Source organism: Eleginops maclovinus, chromosome 13 (genome assembly GCF_036324505.1).
Source record: "Eleginops maclovinus isolate JMC-PN-2008 ecotype Puerto Natales chromosome 13, JC_Emac_rtc_rv5, whole genome shotgun sequence".
In the NCBI taxonomy this organism is placed as follows: domain Eukaryota; kingdom Metazoa; phylum Chordata; class Actinopteri; order Perciformes; family Eleginopidae; genus Eleginops; species Eleginops maclovinus.
Window position 1 is genome coordinate 11,315,373 of NC_086361.1, and position 27,093 is coordinate 11,342,465.

General features: G+C 41.5%; 1 protein-coding gene across 2 annotated transcripts in view; it reads left to right on the forward strand.

The window, feature by feature from the left end:
• The window catches only part of rbms3 (RNA binding motif, single stranded interacting protein), a 245,421-nt gene that overhangs the window by 87,581 nt on the left and 130,747 nt on the right, over positions 1-27,093 (forward strand). For both annotated transcript variants that reach the window (XM_063899282.1, XM_063899283.1), the window contains one exon: positions 17,981-18,138. In XM_063899282.1, coding sequence (XP_063755352.1) covers positions 17,981-18,138 — 158 coding nt within the window. The remainder of the gene's footprint in view (positions 1-17,980; positions 18,139-27,093) is intronic.

Genomic DNA, 27,093 nt, shown 5'->3' on the forward strand with positions numbered 1-27,093 from the left:
CTCACGCTGAGATGCATTAGAGCCTTTTCAAACGTGGTGCAGGGTGGGACTGCACCACTGTAATTTGATAAAAGTGAATGCAGGGAGGCAGAGAAAGGGGGGTGGTGGGTGAAAGGCAGCAAGTTTACATGGCAACTTTGGATCTTCTGCAGCCTGTCAAGGTCAAAACCATTTGCTTAAGGTCTGTTTCTCACTTTGTGTCTTTTCTACTATCACATATTACCTTATTCCTTACAGGGTACATCATGGGCTTTAGTACCAGACAAAGATCTCTTTGCTCATGCCTTATATAATTTGATCATGCACTTGAACTTCTGAAAGCACAGATGATATTTTTCTTTATGAAGGAGCTGTATAAAGTGGATGAAGATGAACATAAAAGGGAGCATTTTTTTTAACACTTTTTAAATTATAAGCAACTCAGAGAAACAGTTTGTATCTCCGGAAGAGAGACATTGAAGATAACAATCAGACATCAGCGACCTGCTGAGAGTGTTCAGTCTGATTCTAAGAGCAGATAGTTAACTCTGCTGCCTACTCCATGATGGTTGGCAACTTGAGAATTCAAAATAATTAGAGTCGAATAGAGAAGCGATTTAGAGGAAAAATGGTAATGATGTTTGCATGAGCAATAAAAGTAAAGAAATGAGTGTAGATGTCGTAACAAAACTAAAGACAGATGTATGTTTATGAATGTCACATGTGCATAATTGACATCATATCAAAGAGAAGACTGATAAGGATGGTTTGTGTGGGGACATAACATAGAATATATCATAATGTAGTTAATTTCTCAGCCATTCAGTTGAGTAGCTGGTTGTGGATAACATAACCAAATGGAATGTCTGTGTTTTGACTCAACCTTTACATTACATCTCTGGAAAATTACACTTCATTATTTAATTTATGCAAAAACAATGCCTGTAAAGCCAATGTAGCCAAACAGACAGTCTTGCTTATTGTTTTAGCAAAATGTTGACTAGCTACCTTGGTATAGCAGTGTCAGCTGGTGGGTGACACATTTCTTGAATCTCATTTTGTTTGCTGACGCATTGCATACAAACAAACAATTTAATTTGAAGGTAGTGACTCACAACTTTGTCACCTTTAATTTAATCTCTCTAGTCTGTATTTAGTCAGCTCTGTGACATTTCTTAACTTCCAGTGTTATGCTGGGCCTACTTGTTATTTCAGTTATTTTTTTTAGGAAAATGCAAACTGCACCATCTTGTACTAATAAATAAATGTATAATACATTTACATAATACATACAATGCAAAATGTATTCCCTCAAGCCTCACAGAGTGATTGCTGACTGCTGAACAGACATCAATGTATAATGCAGTGGCATCATCGTCACCGCTTTTTAAGGTGTCCTTTTTACCCCGGCACCCAGGAACACTTCATCCTGCTGTAAGAAGCAGAAGGAGAGCGGCTCTGGTTTGAAGGGTGAATGCATCCTGCCACACTTCACTCTCAAAGCATGTAAAAGGTAGCCTGGTTCGAATGCTTGCACAGTTTGCTCCCGTACGCCTGAGCTGGTGTGCTTCAAGGTGCTTCTTGGATTTCAGGAGGGGCCTTTTAACTTGAAACCAAAGAGAGGCAAGTCAATTTCTTCTCGGTGTGCCTGGGAGAAAAAAAAACAAAAAACGCTAGCTGCTTTTGTTTTTTGGTCCCAGCAGTGCTGAGAGTATTAAGCCTGCCCACCAATTAGGGCATGCCGATTCTTACAGCCCATGAATTATTAAGAGCATCCCATCGACTAGGAGCAGTGACTGAGGGCAAGAAAAAGGGCCAAGCCACCTGAGCACCACAGCTGCATCTGTTAGAGCTGTCAGTGTGCTGCACCAACCCTGCGACAATTTAGCTACAAATAACATACAACAACTGAGCTCCGCTGTTTGGATTTTGACGTGATTTTGTTTATTTTCCCATTTACAAATTGGATAAATGTCGCTTTTATTCAACAACACAAATAATTAATGGAAAAAGAGAAAGAACCAGAGAGACAGATGGGATAATGTATGGTATAAGATTGCAACTTGCAACACCGGCTACCCTCAAGGTCAACCAATTCATTCCTGCTCTAGAATTTATAGCCTGGTAGTAGCTGAGGCAATGAGGTGCTGTGAACCTTGAGCTCATGTCTATATAGAAGGTCTTCCCAGCCATATATTTGGGAGGGGGGGGATCCTGCTTGTTAACTCTCCATTCAGTGCTCTAGTGCCTGAAACGTGACCTCACAATAGGGCTAGCCAAGGCCTGCTTTTCAGGGGGAACACCAAGTTAATGTTTGGAGGGTAGCATCACCTCATCATAATAAATACTATAAGTCTTTGGGGCTGCGCCAATGGGCCGTAACTCGTGAGGAATGAGGAGAACGCTGCAAATTTAGGTGCTGTCAAATGTGACTCCTGCCGATTGTCAGTACTTGAGACGTATTAGACGGAGATGGGGAACTGCTTTGTGTGGGAGCCCCCGCCTTACTGGATAACAGAGCTATCATTATGCATGAATAATTGGATGCATTCCGTTTTTATTTTTTCTCCATCTCTCTTTTCACCAGTGGGCTGTTTAATGTAGCACAGTTGTCAAATAAGGCTGTCGCAGAGAGAAGAGTGAGCCAAGACCGATTACTTTATGTGAATGACTTTTTTTTCTCTCTTGCAGAATTGAAATAATTTAGAGCGGTTAGGAGAGGAGTGGGACTGTGGAGAGAAAGATATATGTGGATATTGTGGCACGGCGGGGCTTTTAAGTGTGTTTTGATTTAGCTATTTATTGTTTTGCTGCAGGGAAAGAGGCGAGAAGAGAATGCTGGTCTCTCAGATGTCTTTAAATAGAGATCCTGCCCGCTTGTTTGTTCTGAAATGGCTGGTTCAATCTCTGCTTGGTAATATACATTAGCCATGGTCCTGTTTGTCACCGGAATAGCTTAAGTGCCCTTTAGATGACATTAGATCCAGTGTTTTCCTCTCTGTTGCTCCCTTGTTTCTGAAAAACCACCGGGCAGAAATAGTTTAATGCCCCCTACAAGAGCCCCGCTTTTTCATTTATCAGTGCAGCTCCCTGTCTGAAAATCACATGTACAATAACATGGATCACAAGCTTGACAAGAATCCAGAAATTGCACAGGAATTATGTCCTTCAATTTATCCACTTTCTTTTGCCTCCCTTCTTTCCTCCCTTTAACATTCAATTCCTCCCTTTTGGGTTTCATAAACCTGCAATTTCCTGTCTCTGAGAATATGCAAAATTTAAATGTGTATTTCAGTAGTTTTTTTGGACGCTGCTGGGAAGGACAACCAAAAGCAAAATAAAATAGAAACAGTTTCATAGGAGTTTTCACTATGAGGTTGTCAAGTGATAATTGAAGAGCTATTTATCCGCTTTGGTCAGATATAGATTTACCTTAATATTCCATTAATCTTCTTTTCTTTTTTTAGATGTCTTTCTATTAAGAGCCATTCTAATACAATGGGCAGGTGGGGAAGCTCTTTCGAATGTCTGTATTGTTTTAATCCAGTGGAGATTCGGACATTAGGGTCAGAGTTTTTCCAATTCTGATTTCAGTTCCCCAAAACACAGTCAAACGTTAAATAAGACTGTCTTGTCTGCCATTGCTTTCAGTCATCAACATTTTGGCTAAATTTGATCTCTAAATTTAGTTGTGGGAAGCAAAAATAGACTCACTTAGAAGTGCTGGAGTCTAAAGATTCAGATCCCTCAGTGTCAGATACAGCTGCTGCACAGTTTGCATCACTGTGTCTTCGACTGGATTCATGTAGTCTTTTTGTTATCCTGTGCTGCCCCCCACACCACTTCAGATTTTTGGAGATGCTGTAACAATATCTCAAAAAACAATGCTCAATCTGGAGAGAGTTGACCTGAACTGGGAACCGTCTTGAACTGAAGGGACCTGATATGTGTTTGTGTGCTGTTTCCTTGTCAGTCCGTCAGTTGTTTACTTTTCCAACTTGTGACTCCCTATTATCTTTAGTCCTTTCCACACCTGGCTTCAAGCCGTATCCTCCACTATAAACGTATCATTATCTACTATTGACAGCCTTTGGTTTTGTCTGCTTTTTCTCGATGTTTACTTTAAATAACCCACCCTGCGCCGTCAGCTCACAAATGTGTAACCATGTATCCTTTAAATTACCGTTGTTCTACTTTGGGGAAACATTAACTGATCGATGCGCCTCAAGATGAGTCTGAGAAAATGGCGCTAATTGTTCGCAGATAAGTTGGGCCTCTTGTGGGATGTGAAGCAGCCTGAAACTAATTAATTATGCATTTCCAGCACATTCTTCCTTAAGCAAAAACCAAGGAATCCTACCCTGGAGTGTCGCCTGCTTTCTCTGTGTGGCAAGCCTCACCTCCTTGTCATCCGTTGGAGTCTCTGAAATTATAAATAAAAAGGAAGAAAAAACAGCGTGAGGATCATTGTCATGGTAATGGTCCATCCATGGTTGTTGGCAGAACCCTCATATTCAGCCCCACAATGACTCTGCTGTCTCGGGTATTTAAGAGGTGGTCTGCCACTGCTGGTGGAAGACTGAGCCGAGGAGCTTCCTGTTCATGTGCTAATCTGCGCCGCGGTACAATGGAGCGGGCGCTGTTCTCTCAGAGCCTGGCCAGCACATTCAGCCAGAGAATGGAGGGCCACACACCACAACAATATCAGTCCACCACTATCATCTCATGAAAAGTCTCCAATGGAGGGTAAATAAATAGTTTAGAAACCTTTTAGCAAGTACAATAGGCTAGACCACCGCTGATTTTCATCTTTGATGTCTCCTCATAATTTGCCCTGCCCTATTAAAATATAATGTTGGGCTGGAAAAACGTAAGGCTGAAAGGAAAGAAGAAACTCAATTGTGCTTTTCTTTGAAAGAGAGCTGTAAGAGCTATTTGGGGCTGAAGAAAACACGCTAGGATCATTTTGGTCAGGCAGGATTTTAATTTTAAATAAAAAAAGGGCCAATTGTCCGATTCATTAGCTGAGAGAGGATTCCTCAGTATAAGCTCCATGTTCCAGTAACTATTAACTGTGTGCATTAGACTAATGGGTGACATCCTTGACAAAGAAAAATAGAAAGCCTTTTGAATTTTCAAAATAAAATAAAAAAATACATTAATGCTTTTCTGAAAGTTGTTTTGTAGTTGAGTATTTCAGCAAGGGATCCTCTGGCAATTGTCAGAGTGAAGAACCATAATCCCAGACTTTGATTCATAAAGCAGCTTGCCATCGGGATTTCTGATTTGGGACAATTGCACATCTTTTTCTTGAATTTTACGGTCATTCAGCCTGCACTGTGAAGCTAAATTAGGCCTCTCAGAAGCTTTATGAAAACATACAGACTGAATGGTGGACAAAGTGCACCTGAGAGAATCACTGTTTTCTGTTTGGCTTCAATAGGAACGGATGAGTATGGAAAACGTGTTTGAATGAACCCTAACTTGGAGGAAGGAATGAATAAGTTTGGTTACCTTTGAAGATATACCTAAAAGGACTGATAGCATCACTGTTTTAGTTTGTTCAAACAGCTTTGAACCCAAATGGCCTGTGTTTATCTTTACTGGCTGTGGTCCTTAACCATGTCCAAGTGTTGCAGGCATTAAACTATTCCAGCAGCCCGATGAGAGCAGGGCAGAGTCACTGAGGCAAGCAGTCAGGCAAGGGGGAAACATTACACCATTACACTCACCTGTTCCACAGCCATGGTGACTTATCTCATGAATAAATCACAAGACCAAGGTCTGGACAAATCAGACACTGCACCCCTCTCCTTTGGCAGATCCCTATCTATCTTTCTCTCTCTACATCTCTGTGCTTTTTCTCCCTCCCTTGCTTCTTTCTTCCCCTACTGCCTTGCGTCTCACACCTCTTGCCTTTGCAGGGTGTCCGACAGTGCTCACTTTATTTATCACACAATTGTGACACTTTTGGATAAAGCTCTGCACCCACACTGATTGAACTCTGCTTGTGAGAGCTGGGAGGCACAGATCATTCCCCTTTGGTTTCCAGTAAGTCACGGGATTGACAGCTACGGATGGTCTGCCCAGAAGTGGCTGACTCTCTTCCTTTAAATCACTCTTGAGAGGCGCTTCTGAACGGGTCCCTAATTCAGCGGTCATGCCAATATGCCAAATCAACAGAAATATTGAAATTGCTTTTGTTGAAAATAAAATCTGAAAAAGTCTGACAGATTGGAAAATGCCATGAAATAAAATTGGGGCTAAAATTTGAGCTTTGCCTATGATGTGAAAACCTTCCCGACACATCTTTCTTGGTATGACATACCCAGATGCGCAGAGGCAGAATATCAAGCAGTGATTCCAAAGGATGTTACAATGCGGCATTGTTCTCATATTGACCCGAAGTAAAACAATCCCCTGCATATCTCCGGCGTCTGCTGCTGACGGCAGCCCTGCAGTATACGGGCTTAAGCCCAAGGAGGCGGATACAGGGCTTTTTGTGTTGAGTAATGCTGATATTCCTTCAAGGGAGAATCGTTGCAGAATCTGGCACGCCGTCTTCTTTGGCCTACTAAACTCCACTCAACACTATGTTAAAAATCCCCAATGGCTGTTAGACAGGGAGGAGAAAGAGGGTGGAGAGAAGGAGGAGAGACTCTTAAAAAAAAAAGACAAGAGGAGGGGGGAAGGAGAATGGAGGACTAACAGCCAGATTGGGATGGATTTAGGGAGAGATGAGATCCGACTGCAGGGATTGCAGAGGGTGAAGAGAGGATGGATGGAGCAGTAGGAGGGATAGATTCAGTTATGGAGGGTTACAGGGAGGAAATCGGGGGAGGGCAAGATGGGCCGCAGTGCAATGGTTTAACAGTAAAGACAGGTCAACTTATGAATAAAACAAGCTGCTTAGGCTGTGAGGAATCTTTTATCCATTGTCAAAACACAATGATTGTGCTTTAAAAGACAACTGAATGGAAATATCTTTGTTAGATTGTGATTTACTCTTTTGAAAAAGTGCTCTTAAAGTAAAGATGATGTGTTAGTACACTTCAGCCCACTTCAAAGAATAAACCTGCAGCAAATAGTGACAAATGATATCTCATCCACAGCAACAATAAGTGACTAAAGGACAACATGTCTTCAGGTAGGAATGCATTTGTCAGAAGTGTCAAGGTTGGAGCCTCTGAAGGACAAACCTCAAAGGTCAGTGTTTCTGAATCCGGCTCACAGAGACAAAACAACTGCGTTAAAGACTTTGCCAAGATATAAAGTCCAAAAAAGCTAATCAGGCATTTGCCCTCAAACAAAGGACGCTTTACAGTGTTTATGTTGCTTCATATTCTCAGTGTAAAGCCTAACATTTGTTTTGCAAATATTAGGACTTATTTTCTAACATGCAGAACATCCAAGATTGATATTTTCATCTTGCTCCTTTTTCCCCCTCATTTAAAAAAACAACAACAACATTCTTGTTAGTTTGATTGCCTGCTGCTGCATGACCTTTTCTTAAACACATCCAGAAGTTCACATCCATCAAAATCTCATTTACAGCTCGCCTTGCAATTACAGGATTGCTGGATAATGTACCATTTCAAAGCCATTTTGTTTTTCACACAAGAATATTCTGCTTTTTTTTGTTGTTGCCAATTATCATATAAAGAAAGAACTGGATACCTGAATTACAATGTGCCTCTTTTTGTGTCTTTAATCAAAAAGAGTAAGTTCCAAATCGACCTTGAACTATTCTGTATTAAAACTGATGTCTGTCAATTTGTAAGCGCTTCAGCATCAATGCCACCACCTTCCTCCTGCTACTGCTTGTACACCTGATTTTTTTGTGGCTTTGGTATCACAGCCAGGTTGGTTAGGACCCCTGTGCGAAATCCCTGGATATGTTTTTCAGATGTAGATCATAAAATAACCCTATAAACTACTAGAAACAGACCATTTCCCATTTCCCTAGCTGATTTGTTATAGCCGTTTCTGAAGCTTCCTGCCACAGCAGCGGCTGGTGTTTAGTGCCAGTGTTTAGACTGGAAATTGTCAGAGACGCTTCACTGAGTATATTCCTTGGGGGCCAAAAGTGACATTCCAGACCCAGAGCAACTACTTTGCATGTGAAAGAAAAATGAATATTCAAAGTGAAGTGGATGCGTGTCCTTGGCTGTGAATAAATCTATACATTTCTTTTCATCTTTGTACTGTTTGGTTTACATTATGCTATCATTGGGTTTCCATTGTGCCAGTTGCTTATGATTACCTTTTTGTTTTTGTGTGTTAATCCACCTGTGTATGTGTGTTTCCTGTGTATCACACATTTATAGGTAGTGTATGAGAAGTGAATCTTTCCACATGTATAGAAGACATTAACATGCAGTATGTTCACACATCAAGGTGCAGAATAAAGATGATATTATTGTAAATAGCATTAATAAAATGCGAGACAATAGGTTGAATTCCCACTCACATTCAGCACTGACTTTATCAGAGATCTGTGTTTGGCATCACAGTATGAAACAACAGCTTGATATTAAAACCACAGTCAGTGCCCAAAGGAGTGCAAACTTTTAATCACCTGAAACAATAAGCAGCTCAATATTTGATGAAAAGCAACTCTAAAATAAAAACAACTTTACTTTTTCCTTAAAAGTAATTGATCCTTTTGCCCTTTCCGTAAGTATTAAATTCCTAAATGTTCTTTTTTACTATATATTCCTATTTTCATTTGTATTCTATAGATTAGGGAAATATTTAGTTTGTCTCATTTAAAGGTTTTTTATCACACAACTTGGAAACAATACTGCAGTATTTGGCATTAAAACAAAGACGTTACATATCTTAAACTTGCTTAATGATGGTAAATGATACAATGACACACTGTGTTGCGACTGCTTTGAGTAAATTCTTGCACTTACTGAGCAACAGCAGTTTTTCTAAATGTGTATAAATACCATGTTTGAGTCTGCTATATGTAAAAGCAATACACCATTACTCAGTTTAGCCAACATGACGTAGTACTTTTAACATATTGCTGTGGGCACCCAGTCAAACACACACTGAAGTCAGTGTCACGCAGTAACTCCTGCAGTAGGCTGTTGGGGACCTTTGAGGCTCATTGGCGCTCCTGCACCAATTACAGCCTTATTTATGAATTTGAGCACAGTTGACCTTCTGGGAAAGGAGACGTAAATTTGTTTGTCTGGAGAACTGCGTAACAAATGGCATTCTGGGACGGCTCAAGCTTTGGCTATATCAATCTGTTCCGTGTCTCTTTCTCTCCTTGGCATCCACACTTGAGCAATAACTCTCATCAACAGGCCGGCTATCTAGTCAGTCATTCAAAATCAGCAGGCAGCCAACAATTTGGTGTATCTGGACTGCCAGACAAAGATCAGTGGACCTAGAACTAACATGTAGCATATGTTATGTTGTTGAGACCAGACTTTAAGATGTATTTTTTAAATCAGAGACTCACAGTTGCTTGTTATTCACTCTTTCTCTCCCACTTTCTCTATTTTATGCAGCGTCTGAGCACATTGGAGACCAGGAAGCTGGCCCATGTGCGTGACTGGATTGGTAGACATTTGTGTCAGTGGGAGACTGATCACGCTGAAACAGATCTAAGACTGCTCTCTCTCTCAATCTTCCACTGTCTGTTTGTGTTTACACTTCCTGTGAGAAACATAACTGACTCCTAAAGAATGTGCCCAATTAGAAACGGAGAGTGAGATATAAGGGTTGGGGGGGGTCTCCCTCACTCTGGCTGTTGCCCTGTTTCTAATATCTGGTGTTGTATTACACAGATATGAAGCTTTACGTTTAAGGGTCCTCTGGGTGCAGAGCTCTGGTGACGGGAGGGCTGCATAATGTTCAAAAACATGAGATGTATTGAAATACAAGAACAAGCCTTAGTCAAATGATGGAAGAGAATACATTTATTCACATTCATCATACGTTGGTTATTTTTCATTTCTCCTAAATTACAAAAACAATAATCTTGATCAGTCTTCTGCAGCAGGTCTAGACCATGTTTGTGCTTAAACGATGATGAGTTAATTAAAAGACAATTATTAGTTTTGTATCAGTTAATCTGGAGACATCATCTTATTAGATGTTCACTCTTTTCAGACATTTTATAGACCAAATTATTCATGCTTTAATAAAACGAAATCCATTTGCCGCATCTGTCCGCTGAAAATTGAGGGTTTGGTTAAATAAGTGACCTGGAGACCAATCTGTGTCCATTATTTGTCCATGGATCATAGCCACAGTATATTAGTGGATTAGTTTTGAGACGGGGTGCCAGGTCAGGTTCAGTCTGTGACCAAAGCGTACATCATTCCCTTACTCTCTTTTTCCATAGTCTCTATCATCATCTGTCCATGTCTTGGACGCTGCTTGGTCTCTTTGAAGCGTGCCTCTGTTCTCCCACTTCCTTGCTCCATCCATACTGCAGTCCCTCCACTCCCATACCGACTAGCCTGCAAACAGTCCCAGCTGGCCATAATGATGACAAATCAGCCCAAATATTTATGTCCATCGAGTTTCACTTTGGTGCTGCCCACGGCTCGCTCTCTTTTCCGGATCACACTGCAGCGGTCAGCGCACTTGCAGCCAAACTGCAGTAATCGCTTTCCACAAACACACTTTATTCCCGGTTATGTCACCTAAACATCGGTTGACCTTTAATGTCTGCAGAGTTTATGGTTGACCGAAGAGCGGATAAACATAGAAGCTGATGATGTGCTTGTGTAGGTTTTTTGTTTGGGCATGGAGCCCCACCTGTTCTGTAAATGTGGGGTGCTTGGTATCTTCTAGAGGGAAATTATGATTTATGCTTGTTTTGCTCTTTTATTTATTATGTTCACATGAACTAACATTATACAAGGGATTGCTAAAATACCCTTAACTTGATATAACTGTTGGTGGCCACATCAAACCTCTTGACCAGGTCAACATCACTGCCAATATTAGATCCCTACATATTTCCTAAAATTGTTTATGGTTAGGTCATTATTGGAAGGCTTGAATCTGCACAGTCTGCAGTCAGATGAGTAACATTAAATGTGACAATTGAGAAATAAACCCGGTTTGGAGCTTTTAATAAACAAAAGGAGGGAACCTGACCTTCAAGTGTTTCAAAAATCAGGATCTCTAGTTTGACTAAGAAATAATAATGGACAACAATTTTTCTAAAGACAACATTTTTCTATCTTATTTGGAGGAACTACATGGTCACATGAAATAAATGAAAACACTTAAACGTTCCAGAAGCTCTAATAGCTCTCATGGTATTGTATTGATATCATAAAGCATATCCACAGTGTTTTCCATCTAAACAGCTGCTCTGCTGAAAAAAAAAACCTTATTGAAAACAGAAAACTGTCTTTTCTAGCTCATGCATTGGCATTGTTCCTTGCACATGTTTATTTTTAGTCTTCTAAACTGTGATGGTCCATGACTAAATATTGATCCCAAAGTACTTTTCTGGATGAGAGTACCAATTAAATCATCAGAAAAGAGAAGAAAATAATTGAAACCGATAGAAAGCACTTAAATACCATTTGATGCCATATTTACAGTAAACTCTTGAACACAGCATTTTTTTGAACAATCACATCATCACTTTCTAACAAAAATTCAACATTTACTTAAATGATGCATTTTTAAAAAATTGTGTCACCCCCTTGCAGATAAAACAGATGACTCAGTGTTTTAAAACAGTGACACAACATAAAGCACGCCTTGTTTACCTCCATAGCTCTTGTCCTCTCTGTCAGATAATATGTATGTATCCTATCTCCCCCCCTGGGAATGATATGGCCTCTATTTTAACTCTGGGCCTGTGTATCCAGACTCATGGGTCCTGACACGGAAGAAACATCCTGCCCTTATCTGCCCAAAAGAGAAACCTAGAGAGAAAGAGAGCCTGTGGGGGAGAGAGGAAAAGCAAGAGGGAAAAGGCAAAAGACAGGAAAGAGAGAGAGCCCCATCCTCTGTTTTGAGGGATACTGGAGATGGACCAATCAGCATGTTTAAAATTAGCCCCCTGCGTCATTGTCCATAGCAGGGTTGGCTTTCCACTCTCCCAGATCCCAGGACTTTTCTGTTTACACTGAGGAAGAAGGCCCGCAGGCGAGTGGAAGCCCAGAGAGAATCATCCAGTCAAAATGACTCTTTCCTTTAATCCGTCTTTTTCTCATATGCCCTTTCCTCATAAATGTTCTTATTCTCCTTCTTTCTGGTTTAGCTTTTTTTTTTAAATGCTCTAACTCATTCATATCTGTAAGTGCATCTCTCCTTCTTTTATTTCTATCATGCCCCTTCTCTCATCTTGCACTCTCTCCACCTGCCTGCATACAGAAAGCCCCCAGTCTTCCCTATCACGATCCATTTGGCTGTAGAATCATCAGCGTTGTATTCCCATGTGGGACGGGGATGTTTTGCTATTGACTCATCTGGGTTCACCTTGACTAGCGTATACGAAGAGAGAGCAGCTAAAGAGGAGGCGAGCCTTTTGTCTTTCAGCGTCTCGGGATACATGTTTTGGGGCTAAAGGTTTGGAAGCAGCTATCAAGAATGGATGGGGGATTTGTGTTCGTTCTCTGCTTAGAGGCTGATGTGAGTGTGGCCGACCGCAGAGCTAGCTGTTAGTTCTGGCAGTTTGGAAGGGATGCCTCTGGGACTATGCTTGTCTTTAAGAGTCTTTGCAGAGACTTTGCCAGCCTGAATTAATGGAGGATGAGCTGAGAGGCTTTTTTTCTTCAATTTAAGGAGACTGCTTGTCATTTTTTCTGGCAGGTTTTCTTGTGTGTATCTGACACGAGCGACCTTTGAACACGGCATCACAGGAAATAAGCATGCGCAGACAAAACAGGTGCACCCCCCCTCATGGTGACAGCTGATCTGGTCCCTGGCCGTGGGGCTTTGGGCTGGGTAAGGGTTGGTTTACTGATATTGACAACATGGCCTTGTCTGGCCTCCTGCCAGTGTTGAGCTAGCCCTTCTCTGGCTGCTATGGCCTCCTATAAATCAGGGCCAATTACCATGGTGGTGCACAGCCGCCTCTCCTCCCGTCGCAGCCCTGCCCTGCAGAGTGCAGGGAGGCACAGAGAAGCCGGGGAAGCCACAGCCCTGCTTTCATTCCAATTAGTCCTCCTCTCTGTTTGGCAAACATTGTCTACTCACATTGTCTTTTTAAAACCGTTAGGAGCGACCTTATCTAAAGATATGGTCAACAAAGAAGGGGAAACCAAAATGAGAAGGGGTTACTGCAGAGATGCCATATCATAAACACTTACACAATTGATTTGTATGTGTCTTTCCCTTTAATAAAAATAGATGAAATGTAATCACTGCTTGGTAAAAAACATTTGCAACCACATTTGGCTGTTTTTGAAATACATGTTATACTGATTAGGGTTAGGGTTAGAGTAAGGGTTGGGTTTAGCATATAAATGAAGTTTATAATTGAGTTGAGTGTATCTTCATGGGTTAGAATAGTTACTACACATACTTCCTAAGGTAAATCAATCCCTATAAACCCATTGTTCTTTCAGAAGAGGGATCACATGCAGTATTTTATGGTTGAAAGAACACATGGTCATTGCTGAAATGCATAAAGAGTTTATATCGTGTAAAGATGCTGTATCTACAGTATGGGAACATGAAAATAACATTAAACACGGTAGGTTTAAGTTTACATATTAATCTCAGTGACAGTGAGGGCGTGTGTGGGAATATACAGTACTGCTCTGTGTGCCCTCAGCCTAGGCAACGTGCGTAAGATTTATCATCCTCACTTAATTCACTCATAAACATTCGCTGGCATGTCACGGAGGCTGTGTAACCCCCCCCCCCCCCCCCCCCCCCGCATGGCTGGCTTGGTAAATTGGGCCTGTGTAAACCATTCTGCCCATCTAAAATACAGTGCGGCAAATTGAAATCCCCAGTAAGCCTCTATAGCTGCATGTCACAGCTGGGTAGGGAGGAGGGAGAATGGAGGTTTTTCTCATTTACCACCTGGAGGTTTTTGAAGTGTCATAACCAGCCATTCTCCACGACTCTCTTCTATTCCTCTCTTTAACTCCTGCTTTTTTCCCTTTGTCTCTCCCTGCCATTCCCTCAATCATCCAATCCCTCCCCTCTCTGGCTGAAATACCCTTTGTCAAGTGCTTCATTCAATCCTCATCATTCTGACACACAAGGCCTGTATTTATTATATATTTGAGAAGCCGAATTTTACAGGCTGACAGGCAGAGGGTAAACAGCAGTCACGGAAGCATCCGGAACGAGAAACAAGCTTGGTCATTAACCTCAAGTGGGGCGACCGGAGGAAGCCAGGAGAGAATTTGATTTTAAACAAAAAATGTCGGAAACAGTTTTGCTGGGAATGCGTGTTTGTGCTTGTGGGTTGAAGCATCAGCCGATGTGTGCATTCTCATTTCACTCCCACGCTTGTACGAGTTCACAACCTGCCCCCGATGCATGTATAAACATACATTACACATGTAGACTCACACAAACCTTTTAAATGCCTGCCCTTTTGGCAGTTCTTGTGTATTTCGACTATCCAACTTTTGCATCCCTTGAGTCTGCAAAAGTAGAAACTGTTTATAAATGTTTCCAATATTATGATAAAAAAACTAAATCCCAGATAAATCCATGAGTCCGAACATAAACCTTAACCTAGCCCTCATAACGCATCCCACTATCCACCCAACTGTCGCTATTCCCTATTGAACCTCGGCACCCATTCCATTCTCAGTCCCAGGGGACTCTCCCGGCCTTTTCTGTTCCCCTTGAATAACCTTACTCTCCGATTTCTCGACCAACACTGTAAGTAATGGGCTGGTTTTGACCCTCCATGCCTCATTGTGTAAGATTTCAGCTTCTGACCTTAAAAAATGAAAGCAAATCGATAGGGCGGGACACATGAATTCCAAAGCCCAGGATGCTAGCCAAGCCTGGAGCCCAGGGAGGAGAAAAGAGAGGAGGAGGGCTGTTTGTATTACTGAAGAGCTAAAACAAAGAAAGAAAGCCAAAGAAAAAGAGAGGGGTTTTCAATTAACCTTCAGCGCTGACAGCAACTTTGTGTGGCGTCTCGTTTTCGGTGCTGGTGGATGTGTACTGCACGTGTTGCATGGTATGTTAAGTGCTGTGTGTAATGTCAGCTATTCAGTGGACAAGAGGAAATAAAACAAAAGGGAGAGGGGTGGCGGATCCTAGGTGAAAGACTCAAAGACGAGTTTTGAACTGCAGCTGTGCACATTCCTGTGACTTTGAGTGGGAGAAAATAACTCCCATTGAGCACTCAAGAGATTAAGATTCTTCTGTACTGCTGCCATTGCACGGAAACGTGAGTGACTAGAGACTCGTTCTGCCTTTTCATTTCAGGCTGTGAATTAAGGGTGAGCAGTGTGTTAAGCAGTGTGAGGCACTTTCTGCATAAGGAATGTGTGTCTGTGTTTGGCTATGAAGGTTAAAGGCCGAAACTCAGACCTGAGTGACTTAAGTCACCAAAATTACAATTTCTGATTTGAAGTTTTCTCTTGTATTAAAGTAACTTGAGATGGAACTTGATGAAAAATGTTTGTTACTCTTAAATGTTACTTTTTTCTTGATTAAATATCAAGAGTGGAGAGCAGACTGCACCGAAAGAGCAGCAATGAATGCTCTCACGTTTTGACCTGGTGAAAATCCAGAAGAATAAACACAATCATACTATACAACACAAGAGACCATCTTGCCATGGGATTGTCCATTCTCCAGGCTTGTAAAACACCTCTGTCACGCCACCTATCCTGCTTCTTTGTCAGACCATACCCATCTTTGAACTTTATTTTGGTATCACACGCACATTTGTAAAGTTTTTGCACTGCATCTTGTACGGTTTGCCAAGCAATTGCTGTGAAAAAACCTTTCCACTCACAGATAAACAAACGGACATACAGACACCTGGAAAAAGTATTCAACCTGTGTGATACTTCCTGCTACAGAAGCACCGCTGGTAAATAACAATAGTCAGTCTATGTCTTATGCAATGAAAATACATCTCAAATCGTCTATGTAAATCACAATAGAAAACGAAAACGGTTAAATGTCAAGGCCTTTTCAACAGTGTTCAGAGACTTTCATCATGAATGTGACTTTTCTAATGACCCACTATGACCTAACATGGACATGGCCTCCAGTCTAGGAATCGACTTGAGATTTGTCAGAAATTACTTGAAACTTCAGTTGAAGTTACCCTGAAGCATTTGAAACAGCTCTGGCGGTGGTGTGCTGTACGTGACTGTTTTTGGCTCCCGTGTGAAAAAGGTGTTTCTGTGTCATCACGTGGCATGTCTGTGTGTGAGTGCACAAACACAGATGTGTGTACAGTATGTGTGCGTCCGGCACAGCGAGTGGCTGCCCATCAGTTCCACTTAGCTCAGCGTGGTAATTGGCCATCCATTGATGGACGTGGCTCCCTCTTCACGCTCCAGGGACCCCGGCTCTTTGTCTGGGGAGTGGGAGGCAACACGCTGGCATGGCACACACGCTTAAAATAGCGCATCAAATCAACCATGCTTCAGCAGCCGCTGCTAACGTGTGGGGCGGATTGGAGGGCTAACTGTGTGTGTGTGTGTGTGTGTGTGTGTGTGTGTGTGTGTGTGTGTGTGTGTGTGTGTGTGTGTGTGTGTGTGTGTGTGTGTGTGTGTGTGTGTGTGTGTGTGTGTGTGTGTGTGTGTGTGTGTGTGTGTGTGTGTGTTTAGCTGTGTATGCGTGTGTATCTACAGCATGGTATGGGGTCTTTAGGTTCTCTCTGGGGAGGATAAGGGGTTAAGATGGTTAACTGGAGCTGGTGGTGGTATTTAGTCATGCTCCCCTCTCTGCCTGACTATTTTTTTTCAATTCACCATTTCATCCATCACTCACATACTTTATTGCAGTGTGCATCGCCTCTTTTTTCTCTACTAGTCTTTCTCCCCCCCCCCGCCTCTCTTTCCGCTCATGCCCACACGGCCCTGCTTCTCCCTTCCTGTCACTATATGCAGTGTCCCCGCAATAGAGATATAAATGGAGTGTGAGCAGGGGGCCCTGACACCTACACCGTAAATCTACACCAACAGCACAACAGGCACACAAGGAGAGCAGAGGAGGGGAAAAAGAGAGGAAAAAATAAGGGAGAGAATCACACATCTGAAACATTTTGAATACATTACAGTAGATAGAAATTACACTAGGAAAAAAGAGGTTGATATAAAGATGTTTATGAAATAGGCTGGAGAGGATTACTGCGTGGAGATATCAGACCCTTGGAGATGTAAATTGTTTTACAGTGTAATGGAATTGGTATTGAGGGTATGAATAGTAAGCAGGAAGTTGCCATCATTTAAATCAGTTCTAAGCTGCTGGAGGCCTTATGAACCCTAATTTCAGAGACTCTCCTTGGTGAAATGTTTAATTAAAGTAAAAAAAAGAAATGTTTCTACTCTTGACTTTTTGTAAAGAAAAAAGACTGCACTCCCTCACAGAATTACAGATGCAATTCATTGCAATATATGTACAAAGGTGACAATAAGTGAAGGTATGCGGGGTGTCATCTCAAATGAGAACTTGTCATTGGGTAGACCTCTTCACATGAGAATGTTTTCCCCTTAATGTGTTATTTGGGGCTGAGGTTAGGAGTTTATTTTTTCTTGGAATTTTCACTCATTAATATTATCTGCTGTTCAGTTCACCTCTTACTGACCCTGATATAATTTCCTCTTGGCCTCGCAGCCACCCTAAAATGTCTAAACTCACAATTCCATGATAACGACCTGGGAGTGCCTTCTGTTTCTTCAAAATATATTTTTCATTCAATATCACACTTTCATCCCCTGTCTTATTTAATATTTTTCCCAACAAACTTCTGTGTTTTTCACTCTTTAAGTATCATCCCATGTCTTAAAGATGACATTTTTTTGCAGTTTATGTTAAATCTTTCCTCCCTTTGCTTCTCTTTTCTCAGCAGCCCTATGCTCCACCCCCTCATCCGATGGCTCCTCCCAGCCCTAGCACCAACAGCTGCAGCCAGGGAGGGGCGGAGCAGCTGAGTAAGACCAACCTGTACATCAGAGGCCTGCCACCTGGGACCACCGACCAGGACCTCATCAAACTCTGCCAACCGTGAGTACACTTAAATACAGATGTCCTACTCTCACTGTCCCTGCCACTGTGGGGTGTAATTGGCCATGATGTACTCCTCATGGCTGTATGTGTTTCACAAAGTGTACAGTTTTCCTCTTTATAATACTCCAACTCTCTACATATAATACAAGTCATCAATTTCTATTTAATCAGTGTAAAAACTGTGTTCCCATATTAATCCTCACATATATTCCATGTTAATGAAACAGAATCGTTTTCACATTTTTACTCTGCTGGAAACTTAATATTGCATATAATGATCAAGTACAAAAGTTAAATATTTTTTAAATGTATAGAGGTACTAATTTAATCTGCCCTCGTTAAGAGCATTAAATAGAAGCAATTTCTCAAGCTAAAAATGATAAAGATGTTTCACGTGGAGGGGAAACTTTTAAGTGCTTGTCCCAGAGTACCAATGAGTCAAATGGAGGAGCTTACCCGGACAGGATCAGATTTCAGTAATTAGCTGAATTAATAGCTGCCAGACCGGACTCAAAAGATATTTTGTCTAGAGGCAGTTGTACTTGGACAAGATGGAAAAGTTTTGGAGTAGCCGTGATTCAAGTGCTGTAAACTATAAAGCTAACGACCAAGGCACATCATAATGGGAAAGTACGCTGCTACAAAGGCCATAATTCTATGCAAGCAAACAAATGAAGCCTTAAAAAAATTGACATATGCCGCTAGATTCCCCAAAAAGAATGAAACATTTGTCCTATTGTAAGAACAACTCAAAAACATATATGACATATGACAGGTTGTTTTCTTACTTTTTCATTTGGAAATTGTACATGCTAAACCTTATTACAACTGGCTGCATATACTTAGACTCAACCCACATGTGTCGTTTTCTCAACAGGCCCTTGCCCGTTAACACAAATGACTTATTAAAGCTCTTGAATGCCAATCTGCAAAGTTCCCCTTTGAGGAAAGAATGACGGGCATGTACAAAGATCCATGTACAATACTTTGCACACCCCATTAAACTGCTACCCACAGAGTGTACTTTAGGGACAATCACAAAGGTGCTCATGAAGCTCTGCCAAATGTTCTTGATAGAGAAAACACACACACACACACACACACACACACCTGCCTGCACACAGCTCAATAAGGCCCTAATAAAGCTTGGATTGAACCACCTCCCCCAGGAATCACAGACCAAGACCTCATCAAGCTGTAACACAGTCGTAGGGGCTTTCTTACTCTAAGTGTCTCAGTCTCTCTCTCACACACACACACACACACACACACACACACACACACACACACACACACACACACACACACACACACACACACACACACACACACACACACACACAGGCAGCTTTGTTCGGCTCCATTAGGCCCTTCCACTGCTAAAATGGTAAAAAGGGGGTCAAGATCATTATAGGAGACAAGGCCAGTAGATTGTGAAATGCAGGCCATGAGCAAGTCCGTCTGGTTGCATAACCTTTTCTTGGCCATATTTCCAGAAATGTCCTGGTCAAACGCAGCCAATTATTCAATGATCCTTTGGAGACGGGAACAAGCTGTCCGGTATATTTGGTAATGCTCCCGGTGGCCGTGTCATAAGTCATGCATTTCTTCTTGATACTGACCCATCAAAATTCCATTAGCCTGAGAGGCGGCCCGATAAGATTTGGAAAAGCACTCAGCATTTTGACATTGCATATCTCTCGCTTAGCTCTTGCGTTCACCCAGTTGTACATAGTTGGACAGTTTCAATTTCATTTCTAATTCCATATGATCTTGAATATTTTGAGCATAACTATTCGGAAGGGCAAACCTTGTCGGAGCTTATGTAAAGTACCCCGGTAGTGTGCATGTTTGTGACTGTAGATTTGCATTCTAATATACGGCTTTTTTCCTGTGTTATGGAAAGCCACTGACTTTGACTGTTATTGCTCAAATCTGCCTTGCTGTCCTCTAGTGGCTGTCCTCTGGTTCAACCGTTTCCAATACTCGTCTCTCCACTTATATCTCCCAGCCTTCCCTCTGTGTGTATCACCTGCCTAAGAGCCTCCAAGGTTGCCCGAGGTGCTGTGCCAGGGAAAATCCAATGCCACTGAAACTTTAATTAGCCAGACTGTGTTTCAGTGGCAGGCGGGTGGCAGCGTTCCAAAAAAAGGTCATGCGACTTTTCTGCAGTCTGCAGCACCCCGGGTCCCCCTTAAGTTTCTCCCTCGATGGCCAGTCCTCCTCCAGCACCCAGCCCCTCCCTGACGGGGCAGAGGGGTTTGTTGTATCACACACAGCAGCATTTGCCGTCCTGGTTCACCAATATCTCAAACGCAAATTTGCTGCTGCCCAACAGACAAATTCTTGACAACGGGCCATATCATAGCTGCTGATTGGAGGCTGTTGCACACCGCCTGAGATATGCCAAGACATTAAATGCTGTCTACTGTGGCTGAAACCCTGTGAACTCTTAATATTTCATTACCACAATCCTGTCACAATTTCAGTTACCCCTGTCAAAGGCTTGTCATCTTTCAAAAGTTCACAGTTCACTTAAAACACTCAAGAGCATACGTTTACATTTTATTAACCACTTTTTTGTTATAAATTCTGATTTAAAGTATTTAAGTGATTACCAACTCAAAAATATCTCTACCATTAAAGATGCTTAGGGATGTTAATCAAGAACCGCTTCCTGTTCATATTCGTTCCAGTTGTGCTTGCACAATAACAAAGCATACCACGCTGTGTAATGTTTCACTTCAAAGGGAGGGGACAAACCCGATCCATGATAATGATAATGTGCAGTCCTGCTTGGCTAAATAAGAGCTAACAGCTAATGTAAACAGAGGTTCCTTTGTTCAAGCTCTATTAAGTGTTAATTAGTATTGCTTGGAGGTCAATTATAACACTACTAATGTAGTGTTTTAAATAGTCTTAGTTTTTGCTGATAAACTTGAATGGATTCCTTTTGAAAGAGATGTCAGCAATACAGATTAGACATGAGAGGGTGATGCAATTTATAATGTTTAACTTCCTAATACTTGTTCTAAGCAGCTTATAATACATTACTTAAGCTATTAATGCCAAGGTTCTAAACTATTGTGTTTTGAAGATTATATTTGTATTTTCATGTTTCTATGCAAATAACCAATATAGATGTAAAAAGCCTTGCTTATTTAAATACATTTCTTATTTGTATACCCAACAATGTATCACAAAGTACTAGGTGAAGTGATCAAAAAATCGGATCAAAAAGAGGAATTTGCAGTGATACAGTTGTACTAATTCCCATCCCTAATTATGTGTAAAAAACCTCTCATGATGCTGATTTTTGCATGATGCCTGCAGATGTGATGTGATGATATTTTTAAAACAATCTTGTTAATCTGGATTCCATTCACAGCCTTACACAACCTGGTAACGATTCTTTAAATCCAGACACGCAAACGTGCAGTTAACAGCAAGTGAATATTGTGTATTTGAGTTACCATGGCCAACGTTTCTTTGTTACAAGCTTCCTCCTTCAACCTCCCTGTGGTCACTGGGAGGAAAAGTAAAGGCTGAAGAACACCAAAGTTCTCACAGTGGTCGGAGTTCCATGCCGTGAGCTGTTGAACGAGTAATTAAATGGATTTGGGTGGGTGCTTAATCTCTTTTTTATTCAGCTGGCTGGATGTTGGGTTCTCCACAGCCGTCAGCCTGATATATGGGTGTAGAGAACAGGCCAAAGGAGTGGGAATTTGTTGGCTAAACACCCAGATAGTGAGAAACCTTCCCACTTGCCTGGCGGGCTGTATGACTGGGTGGATGGATGGATGGATAGAACAGCCGTTACTGTGAGAAAAAATTCTTGGACTAACCAGCCAGGTTGAGGCACTGAGCCAACCCTAAGCCCAACTCAAACCCCATCCAACCCAAAGATCATTGCAGCCAGCTCTTCCAACCCAGCCAACAAAGCCTTCAAACATTTTAGGGCAAAGCAGACTTTATAATCTGATTGTCTAACAAGCTTTAAAGCAGCACCCGCATTTTTTCCTGTTTGCAATCTACCACCCAGGAGAGGCAAAGAGAGGATGGGAGCAGGTTGTTGGATGAATGTTGAAAGGGAGAATGAGAGGGATTCCTTTTTTACTCTTTACGAGGGCCAACACCTGGAATAACAGGGACAAAGAAGTTCACATTTTCTCTGCCAGCAGCACAAATCCATAACTCAAACTGCCAAGAAAGCAAAGGATCCTAGAGGTCCTCAAACCCCCGACTCCTTGCTCCTCCTCTTCTACGTCTTCAACCATACCTCCTCTTATGATTCCTCCTTTCCCCTCCTTCTCCTTCTGGTTTTCCTCACGCAATTTCTGTCAGGGCCGGGCCACAGCTGCGCCCCTCAGTTGCACTGGCTTTTGCTTCCATGCCACGGTTTGATCAAACGAAACGAGTGAGCCAAATCAAGAGCTAATCACCACCAATTGTCCAAATAACCTTTCCCGTGTGTGCTGAAGGAATGGCGGAAGGGGAGCTGGAAAGGAGAGGAGAGAAAGAGCCATAAGGTATGCTAAGTACAGGAGGTGAAGGGAAGAGAAGGGAGAGGTGACCCTGGGACCACCTGTTTTTATGGAGCAGAGGCCCGGGCACTCAGCAGCACCACATTATACGTAATGACTCTCTGAGGTCCAGTGTTGACATTAGCTGCCTAGCCATCAGAGCCAACCTGTCCCAAGGCTCTGTTTCAAAAACTGACAGCAGTAAGAAGAATTATTAGCAAAAACGCTCCAGACCAGCATCAAAAGTCCCACATTTTCCATCACCCCTTCCACCAATACAACCTCACTAAAGAGACAAATAAGCAAGTATTATTTAGGAATTTCATCAAGTCACAAACATGTTGAGTTTTTTAAAATATAGAGTAAACACTCCTTTTTCTTTTATGTTTTCTTTCAGTGGTTATCGTGTTAACTCTGCAGTGTGTCAGTCAACACTGACATCTCCCGGATAAAAGAGAAACACGAGTTAAATTGCTCCTTCGCAATCGTTTTTTAGAGATCTTATCAAAAAATGCTTTTTTATGTGTAGCGATGCTACAGAACTGAACAATTAAGTAGTCCATAACAATACCAGCACAATTCTACAATCTTGAAACCCAATTTGATACAACCATAATGATAAAATAATGCAAAACCGAAAGGCAGAAAGGACATTTTACATTTGAATTTCAGATTTGAAAGTATAATTAGGGAAGGCATTGGTCTCAAGCCCCAGTATCTCTGATACAGCCCCAACTGCTTAAAACAAAGACCATCACATTTTTTACAATCCTGGCAACGTGTTGGTGAACTATTGATTTCTTGACATACCCACCAATTAATTCATCAACACATACAGTCATGCCAGGAACTTCGATTAACTATATTGGTTGTTATCCAAATAGTGTCTTTTTGTTTAGTTTTTTTCTGAATCCGGTTGTACAATATATGCATCTTCACCTGTCTATCCGAAATCTTTTCTGCTCCTTCCCACCCCCCACGCACCCTACTCTTGTCAACCGTAATGTCAGGTTGCGCGTCAATGAGGGCATAAGAAGATAGCGTGCTTAACCTCTGAAGAATAGTGAGACAGCCACAGGAATGCCAAAACTAAACTACTATTACAGCTACAGCTTCATGCTGAGTAGAAGCATCTGCTGTTCCTGGAACCAGAAGTCTGAATACCCTCTTTTTCCAAGTGTGAATGCCTTTCTTGCTCACTCACTGCGCCCTTACTGTTTCACTCTTCTTCTTTCTCGTTGTTATCATCTGTTATGCTCTCTCTCCATGTTCTCTTTCTCTCTCAGTCTCATCTGCTCCCTCACATCTCTTCACTTCTCTGCTCCAGCAGAAATGACATAGTCAGTTCACTGGCAGGGCCTAGCTGACTTAAATGCAACGCCTATTTCCTCCCCAAACATTGATTTGAGAGCGAGGATGAAAAAAGAGACTGATTTGGCCTTAGGCTAGTTATTTGAATTATTTATCCCCCCTCTATTACTGTATAAATGACATGTAGACATTTTGACTATTTAAAGGCTGGAGAAAACATACACTTTGAATTGAAGCCGACTCTGTTAATGACTTTAGATCCACACAACATACTTTACATGCACTGTCCTTCATGAACAGTCAAGTTCTCTGGATACCTTTGCACTTCAATTGTCTTTCAGGAGACAATACCCTCTTTGCAACTTTGCAACGGACGAAACCTAAGATCTCTGGACTTTTTGACTCAAGCTCACACACTGTCCATCCTCCACATGTCCCCCTACTCACTTTCCCTTTCATTTGAAGCTGTATCTTGAAAGCAGAAGCAGCAATGGCACAGATGAGATGTGTTCATTTGTGCGTGTCAGACAGTAGCGCAGGCATGAGGGTTGGACGTTTTCCAAACAAACAGGGGCTATTCTGTAAGGCTGGCTTTGAAGAAGACAAGTCTGTTTGTGTGTGTGTAAGTGATGTTACAGAAAGAAATGCCTTTACTCATCTTTAGAATAAAATCAAGTTGCAAGCATAAAAGCAACAATATAACACAAAATACAAAGACATATAAACAGTTAAATGATCAAGATATAATTAAGTCAGACATCCTCTGTGATCCCATTTGAGTCCAGTTAAATGGTAGAGCAAACATGACTCAAAATTCCCCCAACTTCTCCAGGGCAGGGCACCATGAAGGTGACCAACCGATTTTGTATCAATTTAATAATAAAAAAGGAATAGCTACTTTATTATTCATGAGGAAAGTTACTCAATAATACATTCAAAGGAATACGTACTGACCGGATTTAGTAGATTGAGCCTGTCTCATCACAAGTGACACACGATAAATTGTAGGAACAGTTTACCTGAGGCAATTTGAATTTTAAAACTTTCTTTTATTGAAAATCCCTTAATGCCATGATAAATTGATTTAAATGTAACTCTCCAACAATGAATTCTGAACACATGCTAAAACTTTTAAACCACCCTCTATTTTCCTTTTATAAATGGCCTGTCTGGAGCCCGGTGGCCGTGTTGCTGCTTGCAGCTATAATCCATTCCGATTATGTAGGGAGGTTGGAAAGTTTGAATGGTCCTAATCAACTTGTCATCTATTTCACACTTGCCAGGTAAAATGAAGGTTCATTTAAAGAAATTGCATCAGTGGGGAAATACGGAAAAGTTGAAATCAGAATGGTTGATGACAACTAATGACCACAAAGAGAGAACATGGCCAACTTCAACAGAGGCGTGTGATGATACAAGTAACGCACCGCTAAAATCAGCAGGGAAGGAATGGACCTCAAGCTTCTAGCTTGGTTATGTTTTTACCAGATTATATTTACTATACGTATGAAGCCAAAATATACTAGATGTTCTCCTGTGTTGCCAATGTGTTTTTTATCCCCATGACTAAAGCTTTTGTTGATGTGGAGGAAATAAGAACAGAAAGCAACCACTCCAGGCCGGATTACCTTTCTGTTCCAAGATGCTTCCCACATTTACAGACGTAAAAGGTTTGAAAGCACAAACCTGCCGACAAAACACGGGGGAATCCCAGCACCTAAAAAAACAAGATGAAATTCAGCCAAGAAAAAAGATAGAGTGCCAAAGCCAAAAAAGGAATTATCCAATTTGCAGAAGCTCTTTGATATATTGATGCTTATGCTTGCCAACACAATGTTTTGACATTTCTACTGTTTTCTTTTTATAATGTAGACACCATTATCCTTCAACAAAAGTGTAGAGTAATAGTTATACTCGTATGTCCAGTCCAGGCTGCCTATTGCTCTGATTTGTGCTTAAATCAAGAGTCAACTTTGGACTCACTTTGCCAGACTGGTCGTGGTCTCCATGCAGTTCCATGCTGGGATAAAGATAAAGGCCATTAGCACCAAACTGTCGGCTCAGAGGCTCAGAGGTCATGAGAAGAAGTCACTGTATCAACTCAAAGTTTGTGGACTGAACAGCTGCTCTGCTCCCTGCCAGGTGTCCATCAGGGTAGTTGTGCTCTCTTGTTTGTTCCTCCTGCTGCGTTGATTTATTCATCTGTCTGTCACTTTGTCTCTTTCTAACTTTTTTTTTAATGTTAAAGGCACCAGTATCCTTATTTTACCATTCTCCAAGGGTGTTTCTTATCTATATCTGCTTTGTATCTTCTGCTGCTTTATCTGCAGTTTGTCCTAGTAATCCTGGGTTTGAGATATTCAAAATGTTGAAAGTTGTTGATAACTGGTCAAATAAATGCTCTAATTTCAGTTGGAGAATGGAAAATCAAACAGCCATCTTGCTCATACATGTCCCTGCTTTCATCTTAGTGTGTCTTCAACTCTTACAGTGAATAACATAAGAACTAAAAATGGGCTTTTTGAAGCTCAAATGGACAGTGTGACGGAGTGCACTGATCTAGCTTTGCCGTTGCAGATTACAACCAACTGCCGCTTACCCCTCCCTGTACAACACGTTGGTAACGAGGCGCAGAAAGTAAGATAGTGGTTACACCATGGTATCTCTCGACATTCAACCTCCATTAGAGGTTTTATATATCCTATAAGTTATACTACTTTAAAAGCGATTAAATTCAGGCTGACGTTGGTGTTGCGGCAGTTTTACAAGCTTGTCTGAAACCTTTGTTAAGATGAAATAGGTAAAGCCCCTATCCCTGTCCGTTTTGAGCCACTGTAGAAACACGACGGTGCACCATAGCGTACTCAGTGGATTAGGACCCTCCCCCTATGGAAATATAAAAGGCTTCTTCTGAGGAAACGAAACCATTTTGTCTTAGTTTCAGGTGATTGCATTCAAATGAAAACATAGATCCAACTATTATATCACATTTTTGCTAAAATATCACTTTAAGTACTACACGCTGGACCTTGTTGTCTGCATCCACACACCTTTTCAGTGGTTGCATGGCAACAAAACAGCATTTCACAAAAACATCTGCTCCTTTCAATATTTCAAT